The sequence below is a fragment of the Mycteria americana genome, chromosome 9 (assembly GCF_035582795.1).
Source record: "Mycteria americana isolate JAX WOST 10 ecotype Jacksonville Zoo and Gardens chromosome 9, USCA_MyAme_1.0, whole genome shotgun sequence".
NCBI classification, from domain to species: domain Eukaryota; kingdom Metazoa; phylum Chordata; class Aves; order Ciconiiformes; family Ciconiidae; genus Mycteria; species Mycteria americana.
Window position 1 is genome coordinate 18,606,741 of NC_134373.1, and position 21,044 is coordinate 18,627,784.

At 41.6% G+C, this 21,044-nt stretch overlaps 1 protein-coding gene across 14 annotated transcripts; it reads right to left on the reverse strand.

The window, feature by feature from the left end:
* Window positions 1-1,537: 1,537 nt before the first annotated feature.
* Window positions 1,538-20,575, reverse strand: HNRNPA3 (heterogeneous nuclear ribonucleoprotein A3). Of its 14 annotated transcripts, XR_012777166.1 has the most exons (14): window positions 18,437-18,589; window positions 16,233-16,344; window positions 15,737-15,760; window positions 11,607-11,729; window positions 11,370-11,516; window positions 11,077-11,287; window positions 10,744-10,833; window positions 10,575-10,682; window positions 10,375-10,455; window positions 9,150-9,296; window positions 7,739-7,864; window positions 7,582-7,653; window positions 4,452-4,526; window positions 1,538-2,172 (listed from the first exon to the last, which is right to left on the reverse strand). XR_012777166.1 is itself a non-coding variant. In XM_075512209.1 (13 exons), exons 1-12 carry the CDS (start codon window positions 18,442-18,444, stop codon window positions 7,601-7,603), a joined length of 1,230 nt encoding a protein of 409 aa, XP_075368324.1. In that variant the 5' UTR covers window positions 18,445-18,589; the 3' UTR covers window positions 1,538-4,526; window positions 7,582-7,600. The 14 variants fall into 14 exon arrangements, 13 of the variants coding, with proteins under 13 accessions (XP_075368324.1, XP_075368332.1, XP_075368330.1 ...); XM_075512209.1 differs by having other exon boundaries at window positions 1,538-4,526; XM_075512217.1 differs by lacking the exons at window positions 1,538-2,172; window positions 4,452-4,526; window positions 18,437-18,589 and adding exons at window positions 6,464-7,495; window positions 20,429-20,575 and having other exon boundaries at window positions 15,737-15,757.
* Window positions 20,576-21,044: the final 469 nt, after the last annotated feature.

Sequence of the window (21,044 nt, forward strand, 5' to 3'; positions counted from 1 at the left end):
GAGCAGCAGAGGCCCCTCTAGTACCTGGTGCAAACACACGCTCACTCTCTTGCGCTTCATCTGCAGTGCAACCTTGGCTAACCGGAGAGGAGCAGGGCTGGAAAAGCAGAGCAGTAACAACAGCTTCGCCAAGAAGGCAGTTTTGCTCCAGGGCAGTGTAATGCCAGGAACCATGATCCTGTCCTCTTTAAAAGGCAGGTGTAATGGCCCAGTGCCAGTACTGGAAGAAAGTCTTTGGGGCCATCAGCTGTTCACCTTTGGGGCCATCACCATCACCTTAAGAGAAAAGTAACTGTTTCACATCACTTCTCATACTGTGTTACTTGCTCTGAGGCAGCAGATACAGCAAGGTCATGAAAAAAACTGTAGCCTCAGATTTCCAACGTCCCTGGAAGTACTAGCAACCTTGCCCGTTACATCAAGTACTAACATTTGTGTTTTTGCAGAAGACCTTGGGAAACGTAAATCCGGGTGACCCAGCTTGCACTGTGAGGCTGCTTACCTTGTTTATACTGACCTCTTTCCTTGTTAACGGCACATCAGTCCATCCCACCGCGCAGCCCTTGACATACCCCGAATGCAAGAACACTCCTTTTTGGAGCAAACAGTCAGTGCCGATGGTTGAAAACCTAGAGGCTGGATTTGATGGATGAAGCAGGTTTATTTGCTCTAGCTAGGGTGGCCAAGCACCAGCTAAACTAAATCAAAGACATCACAGCAGTGAGGGATATTTTTCTTGCTGCTGTTGTTCAAATGTGCCTCTATTGACTTCGCCACCAGCGCTACCTAGGAAGGAAACACCCCTAGCAATCGCCAAGCCTGGGTGAACGCTAGGGGAATGCTGCCTTTTAAAGCAAGAGGATCTCATCCATATTTAGGGATGGTAATTTTAGAGCATAAGCATTATGGAGGCAGCACACTGAGCTATGGCCCTGGCCAGTCTTTCAACACTGATACACAGTAGCTGTAACACACCAGCAGGTCTGATTGATGGCAAAGCACAGAGAACCTGAAGAGGAAGAGCTCCTGGGTTCCCCCCCCATTAGTTAGGCTATCAAACGTCTGACTTGCAGAGAAAATGTTCTCTCTAGCTGTAATAGAAACACTTCAATTACAAATTGGCTATAAAACAGAGACCTCAGTAAACCCCTGCCCTCCACTTCAATTTGTTCCTTATTTTAACACTAATGCAAAAGCCGAAGGCGAACAGCATCCTCACAGCCTTTGCGGGGGCCGTTGTATTTGTACTACCCACATGTCTAAAACTTAATACGGGGATAGTTATTCCATTACCAAGGTGAAAAGAGCAACAACAACAAACCTGCAGTTAATGCAGAAGCCTTGTTTGAATTCCACCAGGCAAAGAACCAGTCTGAAGTAACTTGGACCACAACAACTTGCATTCAACTTAAACCAGTATTTTTCATATCATGAACACAGTGAATGTTGTACTCGCCTTGAAACACCCAACATCATTAAGGAAAAAAACATTCCACATCAGATTATTTTGGTATATGTGAAAACATCAGATTGCAAACTATATCCTTCATTTTATTATTATTACGGAGGTACAGAGTATGTTCACAAACCTGAGAGTGACCAGCGACATTGCCAAGTCTAATGCATCACAATGCTGACCTCATAGACTGACAAGGCTCCACATGGAGACCGTTTATTTCTTGATCAAAACATTCAGTTTTAAAACTATTAAAAGTAAAGCTGACGAGCTGGGCTGAACCAAGGTTTCCTGACTTGCAGTCCCGAGTTGGAAAGATGATCCTGTAACTCATACTGTGTTGCAATAATTTAAGCTGCTTTGTGTTCCTCACAGCACTAAAAAAAGGTGATGGCAACGCATTTTAGATTGTAAGTCATTTGACAACATACACTTTATTCTGATACAAAATGGAAATATTTTAACAGTTTTCAATCCATTATGGACTATACTGAAATTTTTACTTCCCACGCTATTTTTCAACTTGTTTAACCACAAGTTCTAAGATTTCAGCACACTAGCACCATTGCTCTTGAAGTCTTTGCCAGTTATTATAGCACATTATTCTGTTTCCAATCTTGCGATATTATCTTCTACATGAAGGCCATTTTTCTTCTACGGAGACACTTGGATTACTTTAGTTCAGGAAAAAGCTAATCTTAGATAGAGATGTCAACCTGTAGCACCCACAGCAGAAAAAGAATCATCCATCAGATATCTGAATTTTAGTGATACTCAAGATCTTTCATGCTCCACACAACTTAAGATACAAACACTTGTCAGAGACCACAGACTGATACGCAAGTCAATATTCCACCGCAGTGTCGACAGTATATGAAAACGTTAATGTCTTAAACACAGGAACCAAAGACAGCAAGTCAGTACATCACACCATCAATGCTTGAAAGACTAGGAGCACTCCCCTTCCCGCCTTAAACATTTAAAGGAGATCAAAGTTAAGATGCTGTGTTTAATTTCAGTGTTCTATAACAACAAAACACTCATCACATCTGCATCAACCTGGGCCCCTTTTGGGGAAATACATTTTTACTACCTGGAAGTACCATTTGCTTTTAGATTAACACACAGGTATAGGTATCAAATAAACTTCTGTAGAACTGCAGCTTAGGGACCAATGCTTCGTTAACAGTGTATCTTTACATCTCCATCTCCATTTACAGCTGCTATTTTCACTAGCAGCCACTACAGAAGAACCTAGCCATGGAACAACATTCTTAACTCTTGGAAGTGCCTCTTGGACAAAGATACACTTGACCAAGTACTCCTTAAGGATGTGCTTATCTTTGACAAGGTTTATTTCTGAACAAATTAGTCTAACAAGAGTGTTGTAAATCCAGGTGTGAAAATAATGCTAACAGTGAACATCTAGTTCTACATGTGGTGCAAAAAGACCCCTCCAGAGCACAGAACAAGTCTGCAGCAATGTAGAATCCTCTACTGTTAAGAAAAGGTAGAGCTTTGCTCTATACACAGGCCTACTAATGGGATGCAAACTAGAAAGTTTTTGTTAAAACTTACTTTTGTTAAAACATTTTCAAGGTTTTACTGTTAAACAATTGTAACATTCCCCCGCCCCCTAAGTACAAGAGCATTTGCCCTCAATTGAGTAATCGTAAGACACACTAATGCTTTTCCCCATTGCCTGTTGCTCCATACAGATGCCTAGGTGAGCTCACAAGAGCAACTCTGCTTAGCAGAGGAAGAGCAAAGGGTTTCCACCTCTAGATGCAAGAAAGCAAGCTTGCCACCTCAGCAACAAGCTCTCTAGCATACTACACTACGGAGAGACTGTGGCCTTACTGCAGGGGTTTTAAATTTTGGCTCAACCTTGGCTAACCAAAACCATTTGTCAGCGTTTTTTTAAACTATATATACAGTCATTGTGAGATTTCCATTAAGTCGCTCCTGATCATTACCATTGTAAATTACTTCCAAGTTAACTTTTAATTGTATGTTACAATGTCAAGAGTTTGCTGTCTGGATGTTTACAGACAGCAGGTAACAAGTTTAAATACTTGAATCAGTCTGCAAACATGCCTAAGCCCCAGGTTAAACTGAAACGCACAGGTTCCATTTGACTATTTTCTGAGTAACGGAAGCATAACCAACACTAAAATAGAAACTGACTTCACAAAAATAATGCACACTCAAAAATATATTGGTAAGTTTAAATAGGTATTAGACTACTATATAAAAGGAGTTAAAAACATCCCAGGTCTGTAACAATCGAAGATGCAGAAAAGGAAATACATGTTCCAAGAGTTAAGAACCAATGCACATAAAGGCAGATTCCATGGAAAGTTCCCGTATTGCCATTCATCTGTACATACAAACGCAGTTGTGCTTTCAGCTGGGCAGCACGTGACAGTATTAGCCTCCACCGAGCTACCCTGCCTGAAAGCACCAAAGAGCTGAACGGGAACTCTTTGGTTTGTACGGAGAAATACAAACCCGCCTGGTGAGCCAAGATTAATGTATTAGGAGGGAAATCACTGCTCTGACCAAGGTGCCTTTACAGAATTACTGCAGCAGCAATGTATCGCACGCTACCAAGAACTGTGATGAACGGCTCCAGTGTCTTCACCTTCCGGGTTTCTGCAAGGCGTCTCTTTCTATTACAAGGTAACGAACAATTCTCAAAACCCCCACGGTACGCTCCCCCCGGAAACTAGAGCACACGTTTCAAAACATTTATCATTTGTCTTGTTGATCTCAGACACATAGCCATTTTGTACCTGCCAGGAACAGGAGATTCTCGAGCAGCAATTATGCCAGCAAGCAGCCCTCATCCAGAACAGGCAACGCTGGATGGCATATGCTGGAATACTTGCTCCTTAGTACTTAAGGCTTTCCTTGATATTAAAAGGCTGGCAAAGGAAAGCCTCGAAGGAAATAAGGGTTAAACAAGTGTTTTACTATACACTACAAATCTTACCCAGTCAGAAACCTTCAATTGAAGAGGATGTGCAAGACATTCCCCATTTTGTCAAGCAGCAGCTTCTCATTCAACCTGAAAATTAAAGAAATTACTCTTACCTTGTTTAAAAACCTCCCACTACTCTTTAATTCATGAAAAATTTTAAAGGCAAACCTTACCTATGCTCATTGCCCTTCCTTTCAGGTCTAAACGCTAGACCTATTGATTTTGAGTCAACTCAAGTAGCTATCACTCAAGGAGGTTCCAAAAGGTGAAGAACTCTTGCTAGACTTTCTTCGATATTTCAGCTGTGATAAGCAGATTTAACTAGCCTTTGGAAAGCTGCTCACTATCAGCACAGTATCTTATGCCTTCACTTTTCTGGAAGTTGAAGCTGTTGCTCCTGCTGCCTTGTCATTCTTTAATTATGCTGACTTCTCCATACTCAATAGGCTGCTGAAGTCCTGTCTTATGAGTCTCCTTAGCAAAGTATGGATCAAAGAAGTACATCCTAGGTTCTTTAAAGCTGGTTAATCACTGTCCTTACACTTTTCCACATCACAAACAACAGCTAAACTACCCCACCCACCTACAAAGCGGTCACTTACATCCATCTCTTAAAAGGTTGCATACAGATCTTGTTCATAAAGTTTATTATGACACTATTTTTCAAAGTTAACATTGTTGTCACAGTACAGCTACAAGAGGCCCTGTTAAAAAGAACACTGTCAATACATTCTAAAAAAATTTAGAAATACCAGATCAATTGTCAGAAGGGACATCAACCCCATCCTCCAGTTGTCCCTGCAATCAGCTGCAGGCCCCAGGTACAAGTCTACACATCTTCTAGGCGTAGTAACGTACAAAGCAAGTCGGTAGTTAGGTGGCTCACTCCCTAGTGAGTTGTGTTTTAATGTTTTCAAACTCCAAATGGGTTGTTTAAAAAATGCCTTTATTGAAATACAGCCTCCCCCCCACCCCAAGCCCAAATTAATATGTACAACAACAGAAGCGTTCACTAAATCACCAATTCTTGCTTTAACTTTAGAGAGATTTTAAAACTCCACAGAAAAGAATAAGCAGACTTTGAAATCCAGTTTGGAGGCTACCATCTTGACACCGGTTCCTTGTTTTAGTGTACTGCAGTCTAAATACACTCCAATAACAGTGTTTAAATAACATTGTTTAATTTTTTTTCAAACAACACACTCATATTTCTACTACTTCTTAAAATTATAATTCATTATTAATATGACTGATTATGCCTTGAGCCATTTCATACATCTTTGCAGATTCATTCCTACACTGGAATCGCATTTACCTTATACTGCACATTGACCCAGAAGTGAAACAGGTGTGAATAATTCCAATACCATATTGTCAAGTGTCTGAGCATTTCTTCTATTGACTGGGTCCCTACTCTTCTGAGTCTGAATTGACAGAAAGCACTGTCCTGGCAACAGTCGAGAGAGAATTCGCATCAGCTGAGAAAAGGGACAGGCTGTAGTGCCTTCATTTGGGGGTCAGAAGTGAGAATTAGGTACACTTTCTAGCCACATGTGCTGATAAGATTTGCTACTCCAGTGCATCAAATCAAATTGTAACACACTATCGTTCTACCTGTGGAAACTCAAGACTGTACCAGTCTACATCGTGGGAAGTGTTTCTAGTCAGTAAAATACAACTAGATCGTGGTTTGTTTTCTCTTCGAGCTCTCAGCTGAGTGCAGACATTCGCAAGGGAAAAAGCTTGAGAACTATACTACTTGGAGCCCATCGTGAATGGGCTTTTGGAACGCATTACCTGGGACTGTCAGTGATTACACCTGTGCTACCCTTGGCTCCCAGTCAGAAGAATGTGTCCAGAAAATTGCCTAGGGTGCATGCAAGAAAGTATATAGCCATTAAGTTATTGAGGAACACACCTATTACTCTCGCTATGACGCCTCATTTAATTGAAACAGCGCAGTCTGGTGCGAGGGAGAGGGAAATAGGGACAAAGGAAGGGGATGAAAATTCCAAGCCACCCTCCCCAAAGTATAGTTTTATTGAAACAGAATCATTGTATATCCCAAGGAAACAGGCACTTGATTCCCCCCACCTTAACTTCTTGGGAATTACAATAAATATAAAGGTAAAAAGCAAGTTTCTTTTTCTCTTCACCCACGACTTAAGCAACTGCAGTTATCCCTTATACATCTCAAATGAGACGGGAGACAGCTTTAATGTGTCTAAAGTTGGTCTTGTTAAAATATTTATCATGCCTTATTTTCTTGAAGCGCTAGTACTAATACAGAACTACAAATTAAAAAAATATGCACAAACCAAAAAGTAATTTGAAATTTTCATTAAGGTAAAGCTTAGTTCTATAATTCACAAACACTAATTTGAGTAACTCAATCCTAGTTATACATCTAAACAAACTATAATGCAACATACAGATGTTTTCCCTCTGTATGCCTATGTAACTCATGTCAATGACAGTTACATATATACACTGAGACTAGACCCCTTAAGACTGCAAATCAATAGGTGTTTCTATTGTTAACTTTAAATTAATACAAAATAGTAATTGAGAAATGCATTAATCCTCTCTATTAACTAACAAGGAAACACCCTAAACTACATTTTATTTCTGTTATAGAGTTCTCTGTACTAAATGTGGAAAAACTGAACTACACAAATATTGAAAAGTTAAAAATTCCTTAATTTGTTTATTCCTGGTACCACTACCACAATTTACAGGGCAATATACCTGATGTAATGGGAAAATAAAAAGAAAAAAGAAAGACAAAGCTACAACAGATAAAGACCTCAGGAATGTACATCTAATCGACACTACATTGCATTAATCAATAGCTGCACTTTTTGCAAACTGTGGCTATGACAGTCCTGAACAAGAAGGGTTTCCTGTTTAAGCTGCAGTAACTTTTCTGACTATGGATCATCGTTCCTTCTGTGGCAGATTTTACAGTTCCTCTAATGCATTTGGGACGACTGTCTCAAAGTAACCTGCAGCTTTCCTGACAACTCCTCGCTCTCTCTCCTGCTAAGAACTGTAGCCTGTTGAATACAGGATAAGAAAATTATTACTCTCAGTGAACAGTTGTACATTATTAATCATCATTATAAATATGCATTACACCTACCCTTTTTCTGGTAGCATTTTTAAAATCTTCTACCACCATAGCCCCCACTTCCACTTCCAGATCCATAACCACCTACAAAAAATAGGGTGTATATTGAAATACAAGAATAACAAATTTAAAACAAAAAAAATTATTTTCTGTACAAAACCATATTTACCACCATAGGGACTGCCTGAACTTCTGCCACCAAAGCTGCCACCACCTTTCATGGGACCATAGTTAGACTGCTGTTGTCCACTGTAATTGCCAAAATCATTATAGTTTCCACTTCCACCATAATTACCTGAAACAAATGCAGATTTATAAAGCCACTTTCATTCCAATACTTAGGACATGAAGCTTGCCTAATTATGACATCCAATGTAAATGTAAATTGTAATTGTTTAAAACAATTTAAAATAGAATTGCAAGCACTTTGCATGCTACCTCTACTCACAATGCACAAATGACAGAAGACCCTTAGCATTTTGAAGATTAGAAACTGGTATTTCACTGAAGATGAAAAACACCATGCTACATTAGAAAATTTATACAGGTTTGAGTAGGCAACTTGAAGTTAACACAATAGGCCAAATTTAAGGCCTCCAAACTCAGAAGAGCACAGGAGTTTCATTATCATTCCTCCACTGCCCAACGCTCCTCATGTCTGACAATGTAAACTACATACAATCTATTTGCTCCAAAAAGAGACAAAAGTGTAATAGGCATGCTACATATACACATCAGAGGGTATGCAGCAGTATGCATATGAAGTATGCAGCAGATTTTGCAGCTTAACTCCCCAAACTTGCACTAGTCCTTGCAAGTTCTTACTGCTCCTTCTCCAACAACTCTAGTAAAGCACCTAAGCTATTTTTGTATTTGTGGGATACCCTTACCAGAAACATCCTGTCTATCATTAAAGGCCTCCATAGAAGTTACCCCAGATTTAAAAATTAACCCTATCGTTCAGAAATCCCTGCAAGGAAATTAATACTGACAATGTAGAACACGGCTAAACTGATCATACAACAGGACAAAGCTAGACGTATTTTGGTTAGATATTAGCATAGATTTTTAATATACTCATCGAGAGCTTACACTAGTTAAGGCTGTAAAACAGTACTATAATTATGCAATTTCCAGTTAGTCTAATTAGAATGTGTAACTGGCAAAAGGACTGCTTTTATAAAAATAACTGGAGTAGCTCATTTCGCAGGCAAACAATAAAAAAAGCCTACAGAAACTTAGATGTACAGTCCTCACCAAGGAGGACATGATCTACATGACGTGAATTGGCATCTGACAGCAACAGCATACTTCAAATGGTCAAAAGTTTAAAAATTCTCCCACTCTACTGCCACACACAGATTTACAGCTGCTGCTTTTTGAAAAATAAGTTCCAGGCAAAATAACGTTGTATAGTGTATCAAAGCTGATCCAGAGGGAAAAGAACTTTCCCTATGTAACGCAGCTTTCTGCATTCAGACCTAACTGTACAACTCATTTTATGCAGTATCATACTTCAGGCATTGTACAACTCGGACCCGCCTAAAAAAATAGATGTCTAATTAAAGCTGGCATCTTACCACCACCAAAATTTCCTCCTTCATTATAGCCATCATATCCTCCTCCTCCGCCTCCATATCCACCACCTGGGTTTCCATATCCTGGTCCTCCACCACCACCATAACCTCCTCTGCTGCCATAGCCAGGACCACCTCCATAGTTGCCACCTTTGAATATAAGAAGAGTCAAAGTAAACACACCAAAGTGAAATATTGGTAAGAAAAGGTCCATTTAACAAAAAAAAACAACAAAAACACACAATGAAAGTGTGCCACAATGTTTTCCCTGTATTATATTCATTGGGGTTGCATAGTTTATCTAAACTATTTAGTCCAAACAAAAAAATCCCATTAGTTTATGTATACCCTTGAAGCACGACACTTAGAAGTTCATTCTGACTCACAAAAATACGTAGACATGCTGCTACCACCACCAGCACCCATTACATGTAATAACTGCCTCTTTACACAAATGGCTTTGTCAGTACTGTGTATCATCCTCGTTATTCCTCCGAACTGAAATGACTCAGTAGGCAAAGCCCTCAAAAGAATTCTGGTTTACAGTTTTTATCTAGATGTACAGTTTTATTTACATGTGTGTCAAGAGGATCACATAAAGCATATCTGAAAGACTCAGCATTCCAGATGCTGATCTGGTCTCCGATATTTTGATAGAGTAGTTCCAAACTGGGAAATTGTTCCAAAGAACTCAACATCACTACATATATCTACTTATAGAATCAGGACATAAGTAACTACATGCTACTTCCCTCATTTTCTCCCTCCCACAAAAATGCTACTTCCACAGCCATTTGGTAATTTCCACAGTTCTCTTCAGATGCATTTTGGAAACCCATCCAAACTTCATAATGAAAAAGATATTACTGAGCCATGAAAAGTCTTACAGTTGATTGAAAAGATTTCTGCTATGTTAGTTGGCCACTGCTTTATTCAGTTTTAGTCATCTCAACTGACAGCAGAATCTTCATTTAGTTCTCAATAATCATAAACAGCTGCTGCATGACCTCATGACATGAGGTTATTTACAGGGTAAATACAGAGTATTTTTTTCCACCCATCATTTTGTGGGGAAACCAAAAAACTCTTTACAGCTTTAACTCTTCACAGCTCTACAATGTAGAAAACATTATCACCAAAGTAGACTTGGTTTCCAAGGAGAAGGCATGACTTACAGCTGGTTATAACGTTGGGGGGGGGGGGGGGGGGAAGTGAACAATACACTTACCATCACCAAATCCATTGTATCCGTCACCACCCCCAAAGCTTCCTCTGCTCCCACCACCGCCACCACCACCCCCATAGCCTCCTGGAACACAAAACAGATGAGAATGTTTTCCTGAACACACGTTAAGTGTTTAAGTCAAGTGGCACGGGAAATAAAAAAAAACAGAAATCACAGTCTATATAAACATTCCAGTCATTTACCTCTTCCACCAAAGTTTCCTCCTCGGCCAAAGTTCCCTCCACCGCCTCCGAAGTTTCCACGACCCATGAAGTTGCCTGAGCCACCCCCACGACCTACAAAATATTTTACTTAAATTACATTAATTGAAAACCAGTTACATAAAATAACCATGCACAACTCCAAACTCACCTCTCTGAGAGCTAGCAGTCTGCATCTCTTGTTTTGAGAGTGCCTTTTTCACTTCACAGTTATGTCCATTTATAGTATGATATTTCTGAACTAGAGAAAATTGTGAAATAGGAGTTAGAAAATCAAATTATTGAAAGCAATATTCTGTAAAACTCACAGAAAGCTACTGTAAGGCACAACCACACTTTTAAAAGGAACATTAAATCTACCCTATCTCTTACAATAGTCAAGCAGTTCATTATGCCAACGTCTTACATTCCACACACTGCTGTTCCAAAATCTAACGTTACACTTCTATCCCCTAAGTAACTTCTCACTTAAAGAGTTACATACCAACAATTTTGTCAACTGTATCATGATCATCAAAAGTTACAAAAGCGAAGCCTCTTTTCTTTCCGCTTTGCCTGTCTTCCATGACTTCTATGGTTTCAATCTTGCCATATTTTTCAAAGTACTCCCTTAAATTATATTCTTCTGTATCTTCTTTAATTCCACCAACAAATATTTTCTTTACTGTGAGATGTGCCCCAGGCTTTACAGAATCCTACAACACCAAAAATGACGTTCAGTGTTTTAAATTATTAGGTAAAGATTAGGAAACAAGGTTAACTGAAACACTAACTTACCTCCCTTGAAACTGCTCTCTTTGGTTCAACCACGCGTCCATCAACCTTATGTGGCCGAGCACTCATGGCAGCATCCACCTCCTCCACACAAGAGTAAGTCACAAAGCCGAAGCCTCTGGAACGTTTTGTTTGTGGGTCTCTCATCACCTGCAAAAACATAGGGGGTACTCTGCGTTTCTGCACTAGATTAAGTATCTATATCCTTTCAAAAGCACAAACTACTATTTGACACTTTACCACACAGTCTGTGAGTGTGCCCCATTTTTCAAAGTGCTCTCTCAAGCTATCATCTGTTGTTTCAAAGCTCAGACCTCCAATGAACAGCTTTCTCAACTGCTCCGGCTCCTTTGGCTCATGGCCCTACAAAATCAAAAATCAAAAACATATTTTGAATACAAACTACAGCGTTAAAATTTCACAGAATTACTAAAAATTATCTGTGCACATTATAACTACAAATAGGTGGAATACATTTACATAAAAACAATGACTTCTAATGGGTTTAGACAGCAGCATAGTAAACACTTAATGAGGTGTGATTTTAATTAAAACACTAACTAACTAACAACTTAAGAGTGCTCAAATGCAAACAACAGTAAAGAGCTTTCAATATACTAAATAATTTGGTTGCTCCCCACCCCCCCCAAACTGCATTCATTTTATGCCTATCTTATGTTCGAGTTGCATATTGCTCTGTAGGGATTAGCAATGAAGGACCGCTAGATAAAGGGAAGTTCTAACACTTTATGAAGCATAATCATGAGGAACTATAAAAAATTTAAGAACACAGTGTACAAGAAAAAAGGTTATTGTCCAAATTGAGTGTCTAGTCTTTTGGGACATGCATTTTGAAAGGTTATTTTTGTGCATTTTGAAGAAGTTTATCAATTCTTAATTCCTTAAAATTGTAAATTTTGTATTTGGATAATTTTGTCAGTTGAGTGCATGCAAGCAAAAAAGTAGAAGTACTTATGTGGTTTTCAGTGTTATAGGAAATACCTCTTAAACGTGGGTCAACATGGACTTACGTCTTACAGATAAAAAATGTCTTGAATAATTATTAATCAGTGACTAGTAGCAAGTACAGCTACTGGAATAAGACTGGTACCTTAACAAGCATCGTAAAAGAAACTTAAATTTAATTGAAGCTCTTGACAATATCACCTATATATGACCAGCCATATTTTAAAACGTGCTAATTTTCAGAACCCAGTTTTCTATAACCTGATTAAGGTGGGCTTACAAGTGCATTAGTGTTTCTGCTCTCTGATTTCAGTGTTGCATGGTTTTTTAGTTAGGCAGGGAATATCCCCATACATTTAACAGGAGTTTATGAAAAATTATTTTACCACTTTCTCCCATCCCCAAGACAGAGAAGTCTTACAAAAAGCAACCAGTTTAAAATCTTAGTTAGCAAGCTGGTACTTTTGTGCATGTAAAACACTCCACAACAAGGTGCTGGCTAGCTATGCTGCATTTGACTTCAATTCTGCAGCACGTAATGCGTAACAGGCTTCACTGTTTCTGCTGCAGTGGGTTAACCTAGACTAGATGCAGCATTAGCCTGAGAGCTGAACTATATAAAACCAGCCGCAGACTTCTACATGTAGATGTCTTGCTTCAAACCTGAAGGTGAAGTGCTTTAATCTCTGGCACAGTTTAAATAAAGGGGGTGGTGGGGCTAGGGCTGGTCAGAAAAGCATACATCCCTTTGAGTGCAACACAACCACACTAAGGAGCAACGAATACTGTAAAGCAATACACGGCAAAAGAGAATTTCTGAATTATATACTGCTTTAGGAAACCATTGGTTTATAATGTTCAGGTTGTACTACAGGAAACAATGCCTAAGATTATTAAAAGCTGGCTGGGAAGTAGATCCTTCCTCTTATACCTGCTAAACTTAGCGAGAAAGAGCCCCAGCATTCTCGGTAACAACTTTCTATTTAAGGCACTAACTTTGTTACTACAGGAACATTGTATAAATGATTGGCAGTCAGTGATCTTGTGACTACGAAGTAAAGCTTCTTTTCTATGGTCTTCCAAGCAGTCTGGACTACAGAAGTATAATAATAATAAAAAAAATCTCACTGCTAACTATACATAAACTTAAAATCTTAGAGGGTAACACACCTACTGTATATAGAAACTGATTTAGGTTAAGTGAAATATTGTTTTCTGTTGCTAATTGCATTTTTTTTTAAATTTACTGGCACTACTTAATTTTTAGCTGGGTTATGTTAAAGCTGGGAACATTAAGTGTTTCAAACTCTCCTACGTATGTTAAAGGAAATCTATTATGTGAAACTGTAGAGTTTAGACTTCTCCAAAAGCAAAAACCTATATAAGGAAAAACTGGACAGACTTTTCACAGTTCTCTGACACCCCTCTAGGCTACAGGGTTTTCAGTTAGCAACTCAGACTGCTCTTACTTTAGAAGAATGACCACAGAACTCTTCAGGTCACTCCTGAAAGGAAAAGTGAAGTCCTTTCTGCTTATTTTTATTATGTGCACATAAACTGCTGCTCTCATATAGGAGGAAAAACACTTGCTGTTACAGCTTCTCCCTTCTATCGGAAAGAAATTATTTAAAGAAAATATCCTATGTTATAGGAACTCTCCACAGAAATAAAGGGCAACATTTTCTTAGGGAATTAGTTGGTTTTTTCAGGCATTTTGTTCTCACTGGGGATATGCATCTCTAGGGTTTTCAGGCTGCCGTCCTCTATAACACAAGATGTTGTTTCTCAGTCCTTCTGCTGCAGACTAGTTTTAACAGCAGTCTCTCCTGGGCAGCCAACCTTGCACAACACACCTCTCCCTTCTTCCCTAGTGTAACTACTACAACTGCTTCAACAAGATCCACAGGCTCCCTCCCACTCAGCTGATTCTGTGGGCCAGCACGCCATTTTGCAGTGCTCCTTCAGTCGGGGGTGTGGGGGGGTAGCGGTAAGAATGCGCAGCCTGCCTGCAACCAGCAGGCTGGCAAGAAGCTTCGCTTCTCCCCTAAGCAGTTTAAGGGACTTCCCAAACATATTACTAGGCTCTGAGGAGGCGTGGAACTTTCTTTCCAGCCTTGACTAGCGACTTCCTCCCTCAAGGCAAAGCTCTATGCAGCACCGACCGCCTCCATTTTGTGAGCGATCTCGTCTCCTCCACCCGCAATATGGAGCCGGAGGGGCGGGGCGCGGGCAGCAGCGCCCGCCCCGCCGGCCACGTCCCAGCGCCGCAGTGGCGCCATGGGAGTGCCCCGCGCTGGCGGGGCTGCGGCGCTCGGCCGGCAAGGGCGGCCCCGGAGGAGGGCAGGGAGAGGCCGGCATCGCGGGGCAGCACCTGGTTCCCTCTGCTCACCCTTTCTCGCGATCAAAATCGAACCACTGGTTCCTACGTCCTGCCTAAAACCCCCAACACTCAGCGCAGTCTAACTGTACCCCTCTCAGAAAAGAGGAAGCAAAAATGGCAACTAGCACCCCCTTGGATTCCTGTAAAAAACTCGTCGCTGCTGCAGATTTGCACTGCCTTTATGCTGAGTTTGTTATAAACTTAACTTTCATATGGCAGGGGTTTTGAATAATCAGCCTTTTGGGGTTGCAGTAGTTCTCTAAAGGCACTGTTTTCAGGTGGAGTCCTCCTGTGCATCGTACCTCTATGAACAGCAGCAAGTGTCCAGAAAATGCCTGGCACCACACCTATGCTTATCTGCAGCTAAACCTGCAAGATGAGACTGCTCTGTCTCCTAGGCAGTCCAATCCTACGCTGCCTTCTGAGACGGGAAAGCTGACAGACAACTGGGGCCTCACCAACTTACTCTGGGCAACATTTTCTCTAGAAACTTAACAGCTTTTAAGTATATTCCTGGCCAAGCTACTTTTGTAAACTACAAGAGCTTATTAAGTAAGCAGCTGAGTGACCTGAGTTACATTCTATCCAAAGTCCAAGATCAGCGAGACAGTTGCAACATTCCTTCCAGAAGGACTTTACACACCGTACTTCAATACAAAATAACCATACGCTACCAGACACATGCAACTCGGACAAGGTTTGTTCTTAATTCAAGTGTACAGGCCCTCCCACATTGCAGTACTGTATCATTCCAGAAAAAGTTGACTTGAACTAGCTAAAATATTCAGCCACCCTGGAAAAGTAATGTTAGATAGCAAACAAATAAAAATAAACAATCAGAAAATGTCTCAGTTATAAGCTACAAAAGCATATTTAATACCCTCTTTGCTGATCTTAGAATTGAGTTTATTTTCTGAAGGGTATCAAGACTTTTTATTCCCCCCTCCCATTTCCACACCCTGCCCCAAAGTAACTAGCTCCCATCCTCCCAGAACAGACCCAACATCTTCTCTATACTACGCACCTTATTCAGTCTACGGTATTTCTGCTAGAAGCAAAAGAAAACAGTTATTTTTACTTAGTACAGCCTCGCTTTCATTTGCAGTGACTATTAGGCAACCATTTTTATTAAAAAAAAAAAAAAAAGAAAAAAAAAGAACCTGTCTTCATTCCCACTAAAAACAGGATTTTGAAGATAGGAAGGAATCAAGTTCCTGCTGATACTCTGAGGATGCATGAATTTCTCAAAAAAATAATTACACCTTGCTTTAATCACAAACATACATTTAATCAGTTTTGTTATAACAGAAAACTAGAAAAGCAAAACTTCCCCACTATGCTTAACACCCCACCCCTTACAATTTAAGTAATATACTGCAATTTAAAGTTACTCCGCTAATATGGGGATGAAGAAGGTAGAAAAAAAGCTATGCATTAATACATCAGATAGAAATGGTTACTTTTTTTTAATCTCTACCCCTTAAAGCTACTTTTTTAAATTAAAAAAGCAATCCTCTCACCTGTGAGGATCGTCTTCCTTTCCTCTTGTAGTCTTCCACATCTCTCTCTTCCTTAAGAGCAGCCATTTTGGAAGGGTACTCTAACTCAGCCTTTCTTTTAGATCTAGGAAACCTAGAAAACAGGTTGGATAAGTCAGTACTTACCCCAATTCCTGTGAAGCAGGGCCTTCTCTGGCTGCAATGCACGGGTGTGGCTTTATAGGAGGAAACCAGAGAGGGGTGAAAGTAGAAAAAATATAAGCATTTAAAAGGGTAGAGTTAAAATCCTCAAACTATTTTGCTCACAGTTAAGAAGAGCTGCAGAGGGAACATCTGCTACCCTAGTAAAGGTCTTTTTACAACTGTTGGAATAACTAGGTACAACCTGAAGCTGAAATATGTAGAAAACAACCTAAGTCAATGACTGTCTTACATAACTGTCGTGAATACAACTGGTACAGGGCAAGCAAATTCCACCTTTGATACCCAAACCCATTACATAAATCAAATTCTACTTCTCTAGATGTTAAATCCAAAAATATTTAACGTTTTGCAAATACTGCTTATTAGAATTATGTGTAACCTATTGTAATCAGTGATCCAGCAGCCTACAAAACTGCTGATGGACACAAACTAGAGGATGTGTTAAATGTTTTCTATATTGAAAAATATTTTCCACTAATACCAGTGCAAGAATCCTTCACTGATTCTATTCTTGTAACATCAGAAATTTTAACACTTGATCCTCAGCAATCTGTAGCACTAGCCATCTGCATTACTTTTGCTTCCAAGTGATGTATTTGATTACTACCCTGTACTCTCTATTTTTACAGGCCCAAGTTTTCACAATATATGTTAACAAAGTTATGTACCTATCATTACAAAAATCAAGTATTTCACAAGATAAGCTCAGTGAATGAATCCCTATCTAAGCATTCAATTAAAAAAATCACATTCCCTTTAACCTTTATTATTCCAAGTTTCCTGAGATCATTGTTACCTAATTTGTCTTACTATACTGTATTAGTATCTTTGGCTACAGTTCATCACTACTGGGACATTTTTTGAAACTTTATTACAGTAGCCAAAATCGAATATTGTCAAATAAATAAGAGGCTTCTGTAAAACTACATTTGTGTTGCATTAAAATAATTGATATTTGCAAGATTAGGTGTATATTTTGGTGGGGGGTTTTGTTTGGGTTGTGCGTTTTTTTGTTTGGTTGGTTTTTTTAAATTTATTTCTGCAAATATGGCATAGGGAAAGGCAGGCAGGTCTCTACTAATGACCAATATGTACTGTTATTCAGAGTGAAAATTATTATTTAATATAATCCCATGTTAAAATCCAGCTTCAAATTAAAAACAACTGTGAAATCATGAGTACCAAGATTTAATGCATTAACAATTCTAAAGGTTTTATGAAGTAACATCAAAGTGTTTGTATTATCTTCAGTTCCTCTCTACACAATGTTAAACCTGCTCTTGAAATCCTTTAAATCAAACATCAGTTTGACTTAGGAGGTATTGGGATACTAAGTGTTTCAACTGAGCTGTTCAATTCCTTAAGTCATACAAGGGAGGTATGAAACAGAACGTTAACAATTCAAGGGCTTTTAAAAAAGTAGCTGTATGGCAAAATAAAACTTTGGGAATTGTTAGGGAGGAAAGGGATAAGCCTATTTAAATACAGTTTTAAGTAATGAAAAGTATGCAATTCCTCTCTGATTTTGTCACCTGCTGCTTTCCCCAGTGAGGCTCCATGCTGGCCAGCATAAAGCTCTCAGGCATGGTCTCTGCCACGATGGCCTCTGAAGGCCACGATGGTCAAAAGAGTTGGCTCCTTGCTGATGCATACCTTCAGCTGAAGTGGAACACAGCCCCGTTCAGCCCTATTCCTATTTTGCCTCATAGAAAGTTGTTAAAAAAAGCTGTCAATATTAGCTTTTGTTATAGTTAACATCAACAAAATACTATATTCAACTCTAAATAAAAATATTCAGAACATTTTTATCAGCTGAGTTAAACTAACACTGAAATAGTTGTATACTGCAATTTAACTACAGAACTGAAAGTAGTCTCAGAATAAATCTGTTAGTTATAATAGCAGAAAGTCACTAGAAGATGTCTCATTACTCAAAGGAACTTATAACGCTACTGTATCTTTACAGAGACAAGGAGTAAGGTAACAGAGGTGAAACAGACATTCCAAAAATGGAAGTTTACCTGTCCATTCAGAGAATACTATGGAAACGTATTGGTCTTTTTTGTGAATAGCTAAAGTTGGACCTAATGTGCATACAGTATATTGTGCCAAACCTAACAGTTAAAGCAGCAAAACAATAGATTTTCAGCTCTAAGTGTGTTTGCAGTTTATTCCCAACGCCAATAGGAACGTCTGCTCGGAAAAAAAACAAGAAGATATTAGCTTAATAACTTATGTGATGGGTTTCCAAGCTTTACTGAAGCACATTTAAATGCTTTGAACCCATCAACCCTCCCAGTTGTCAAACTATTCTACAACTCTGTAGCAGCTAAAACAATTGCTTACATGGAAAAGTTATTTTTAGCTGTTTTGCTAAGGGATCCAGTTTCTTCTCTGCTTTTAGCAGAAACTAGCGTGACCTGTTGGCTCCTCTGTTCTTAATTCACTAAGGTTTCAGCTTGCAATGAAGGGGGTCAAGACAAAAAAAACCCCCACAACCCAAAAAAACTCCAAAAACCCCTGCACCATTTTTGCTCACCATACTTTACTTGAAATACTTGAGCAAAAGAACTTAGGTTTTGCGGAGAGAGGAAAGAAAAGCAAGGGGGGATATCATGACAGTATTTCCCTCCAGGTAGGGTGTAGATGATTGCCCAGTGTGCATTTGATCTCGACTTCATTCAAGTTGAGGAAAATCTGAACCAAGATTTGTGCAGGACTGCTTCTTCCTGTTGCCTACCAGGATCATGGCGGGATGCCACCCCGTGTCGTGTCTCTTGTGCATGTGTGGTTTGAGGAGTGAAGAAAGGGAAATGGGAACTATACGAGAGAGCTTCGCACTATGCCTTCCCCCACCTCCCCGGGCAGCGAAACCTCGCTACACGTGCTAACTCCCCTTGGGACGGGGGGGGACGGGGGGGGATATTAGGGAGGTGCTGCAACGTGTACCAGCATTCCTCAGCGAGAAGCAGAGCACGATACCAAACTTAATACGGTAAAAGTCTCTTTCCAGTAAAATAAGTGGGAAGAGAATATCCCTAGCGCACTACTCCGGGTAGCTTTGATGGGGGGGGGGGGGAGGGCACACAGGGAGGACAGAACAATGACACACGCACGTGTGGGACTCGCTTCTCCCCACTCTCGCCCGAATACGCGCCTAAGCGTTCCGGCGTCCCCCAGGATAGCTGAGGAGGCCTGTGCTACCCACAGCCCTGTCCCAAGCCGAGGGCCAGGCCTCCCCCACCCGCCCACGCTCTGGAGCGCAGCGAAATGGCGGCCGCAGTCGCTGCGCCCGAGGGGCCGCACGGCGGAAGCGCAGCCTCTCCCGCATCCTCCCTCTTCCTGCCAGCGGACGCCATTGCGGGCTAATGCACCATGTCGCAGGGAAAAACGAGTCTGGGGCACGGCAGAAACGCTACAAGGAGGCGGCGGCCGCTCCGGAGCAGCGGCGGGAACCGCTGGGGCACCACTACGAGCCCTCCAGCCCGCCGCACCCAGCGCCCCCCCTTCCCGCCCGGGGGCTCTGGCGGGGCGTTAAAGCAGCTCTACTGCCGCGGGGGGGAGGAGGCCGCTTCACCTCCCCTTCCACCCTTGCCTCAGCTCAGCCTAGCGAGTCCCGCTCCCTCCACGCGGCGGGCAGTTACCTCCATTTTGTGACCAGACTCGCCTCCTTCGGTATCAATATGGAGCCGAGAGGAAGAGGAGGGGGAGGGCGGAGGAGGGGTCACGTGCTGGGAAGGCGGGCTCCAGGCACCGCGCGACAGGGCGGGAGGGGGAGGGGAGGGTTGGCAGCTGCGCGCGCGCGCGCAGGCGGCCGTTGCCGCTTTCTTCTCGGCGCCCGCCGCCCCTCCCCCCGCCCCGCGAGCCCTGGGCCGCACTCGGCGGAGGGGCCCCTTCCCCACCGAGAGGGCGGAAAAGGACGGGAGCGAGGGCAGCCGGAGAGGGAGGGTGGGGATGGGGTAGGAGAGGTGAGAGAAGATAAGAGATAACCGTGCCAGCGTTCAGCTAAGCGCCTTCCCGCCCTCGTCGGTCCCACGCCGGCAGCTGGCCTGGCGCACTAACCGCCGCCCGCTGTGGGGGTGGCGGCGCCGGCGCGCAGCCGTGACTGGTGCGCACAGGCGGGCACCGCCTCTCCTCTCACGTAAGGCCGCCCGCCGGCCTTGCGGCCTCCCCCCGCCACGGCTGCCCGCCCCCGCCTCCTGCCTGGCGCGGGCCGAGAGTCTTCAACGCAGCCCGCGGCTGGCAGGTCCGTATCTCGTCTGCCTGCGGCCGTGGGGGCTGCTGTGTGAAAGGGGAGCCATCGCAATACCGGCCGTGAGGGAGATTGTTAATCAGACGGGTTAAAACGCTTTGTAGGAAAGAAAAGGAAAGGAGGGAATGTGATGCTTACAGAGGACTTCTGCGGGAGTATCAGGGTATGCCTGAGGCGCCCAGGACCTTCTAAAAGAAGTTATTTGTCTCCACGTATTGCTTTTGTCCTGGAGACGCTGCAGGGAGGCAGCGAAAAGATTTGCTCTCCGGAGACTGTTTAGCGCTCACCCTTTGAAAGTGAGGGTAGGTTAGTGTATTTCTGATTGAATACCAAAACACACCCAAGCAGTAAGTTTTACAAACTTCTGCATAGCTTCT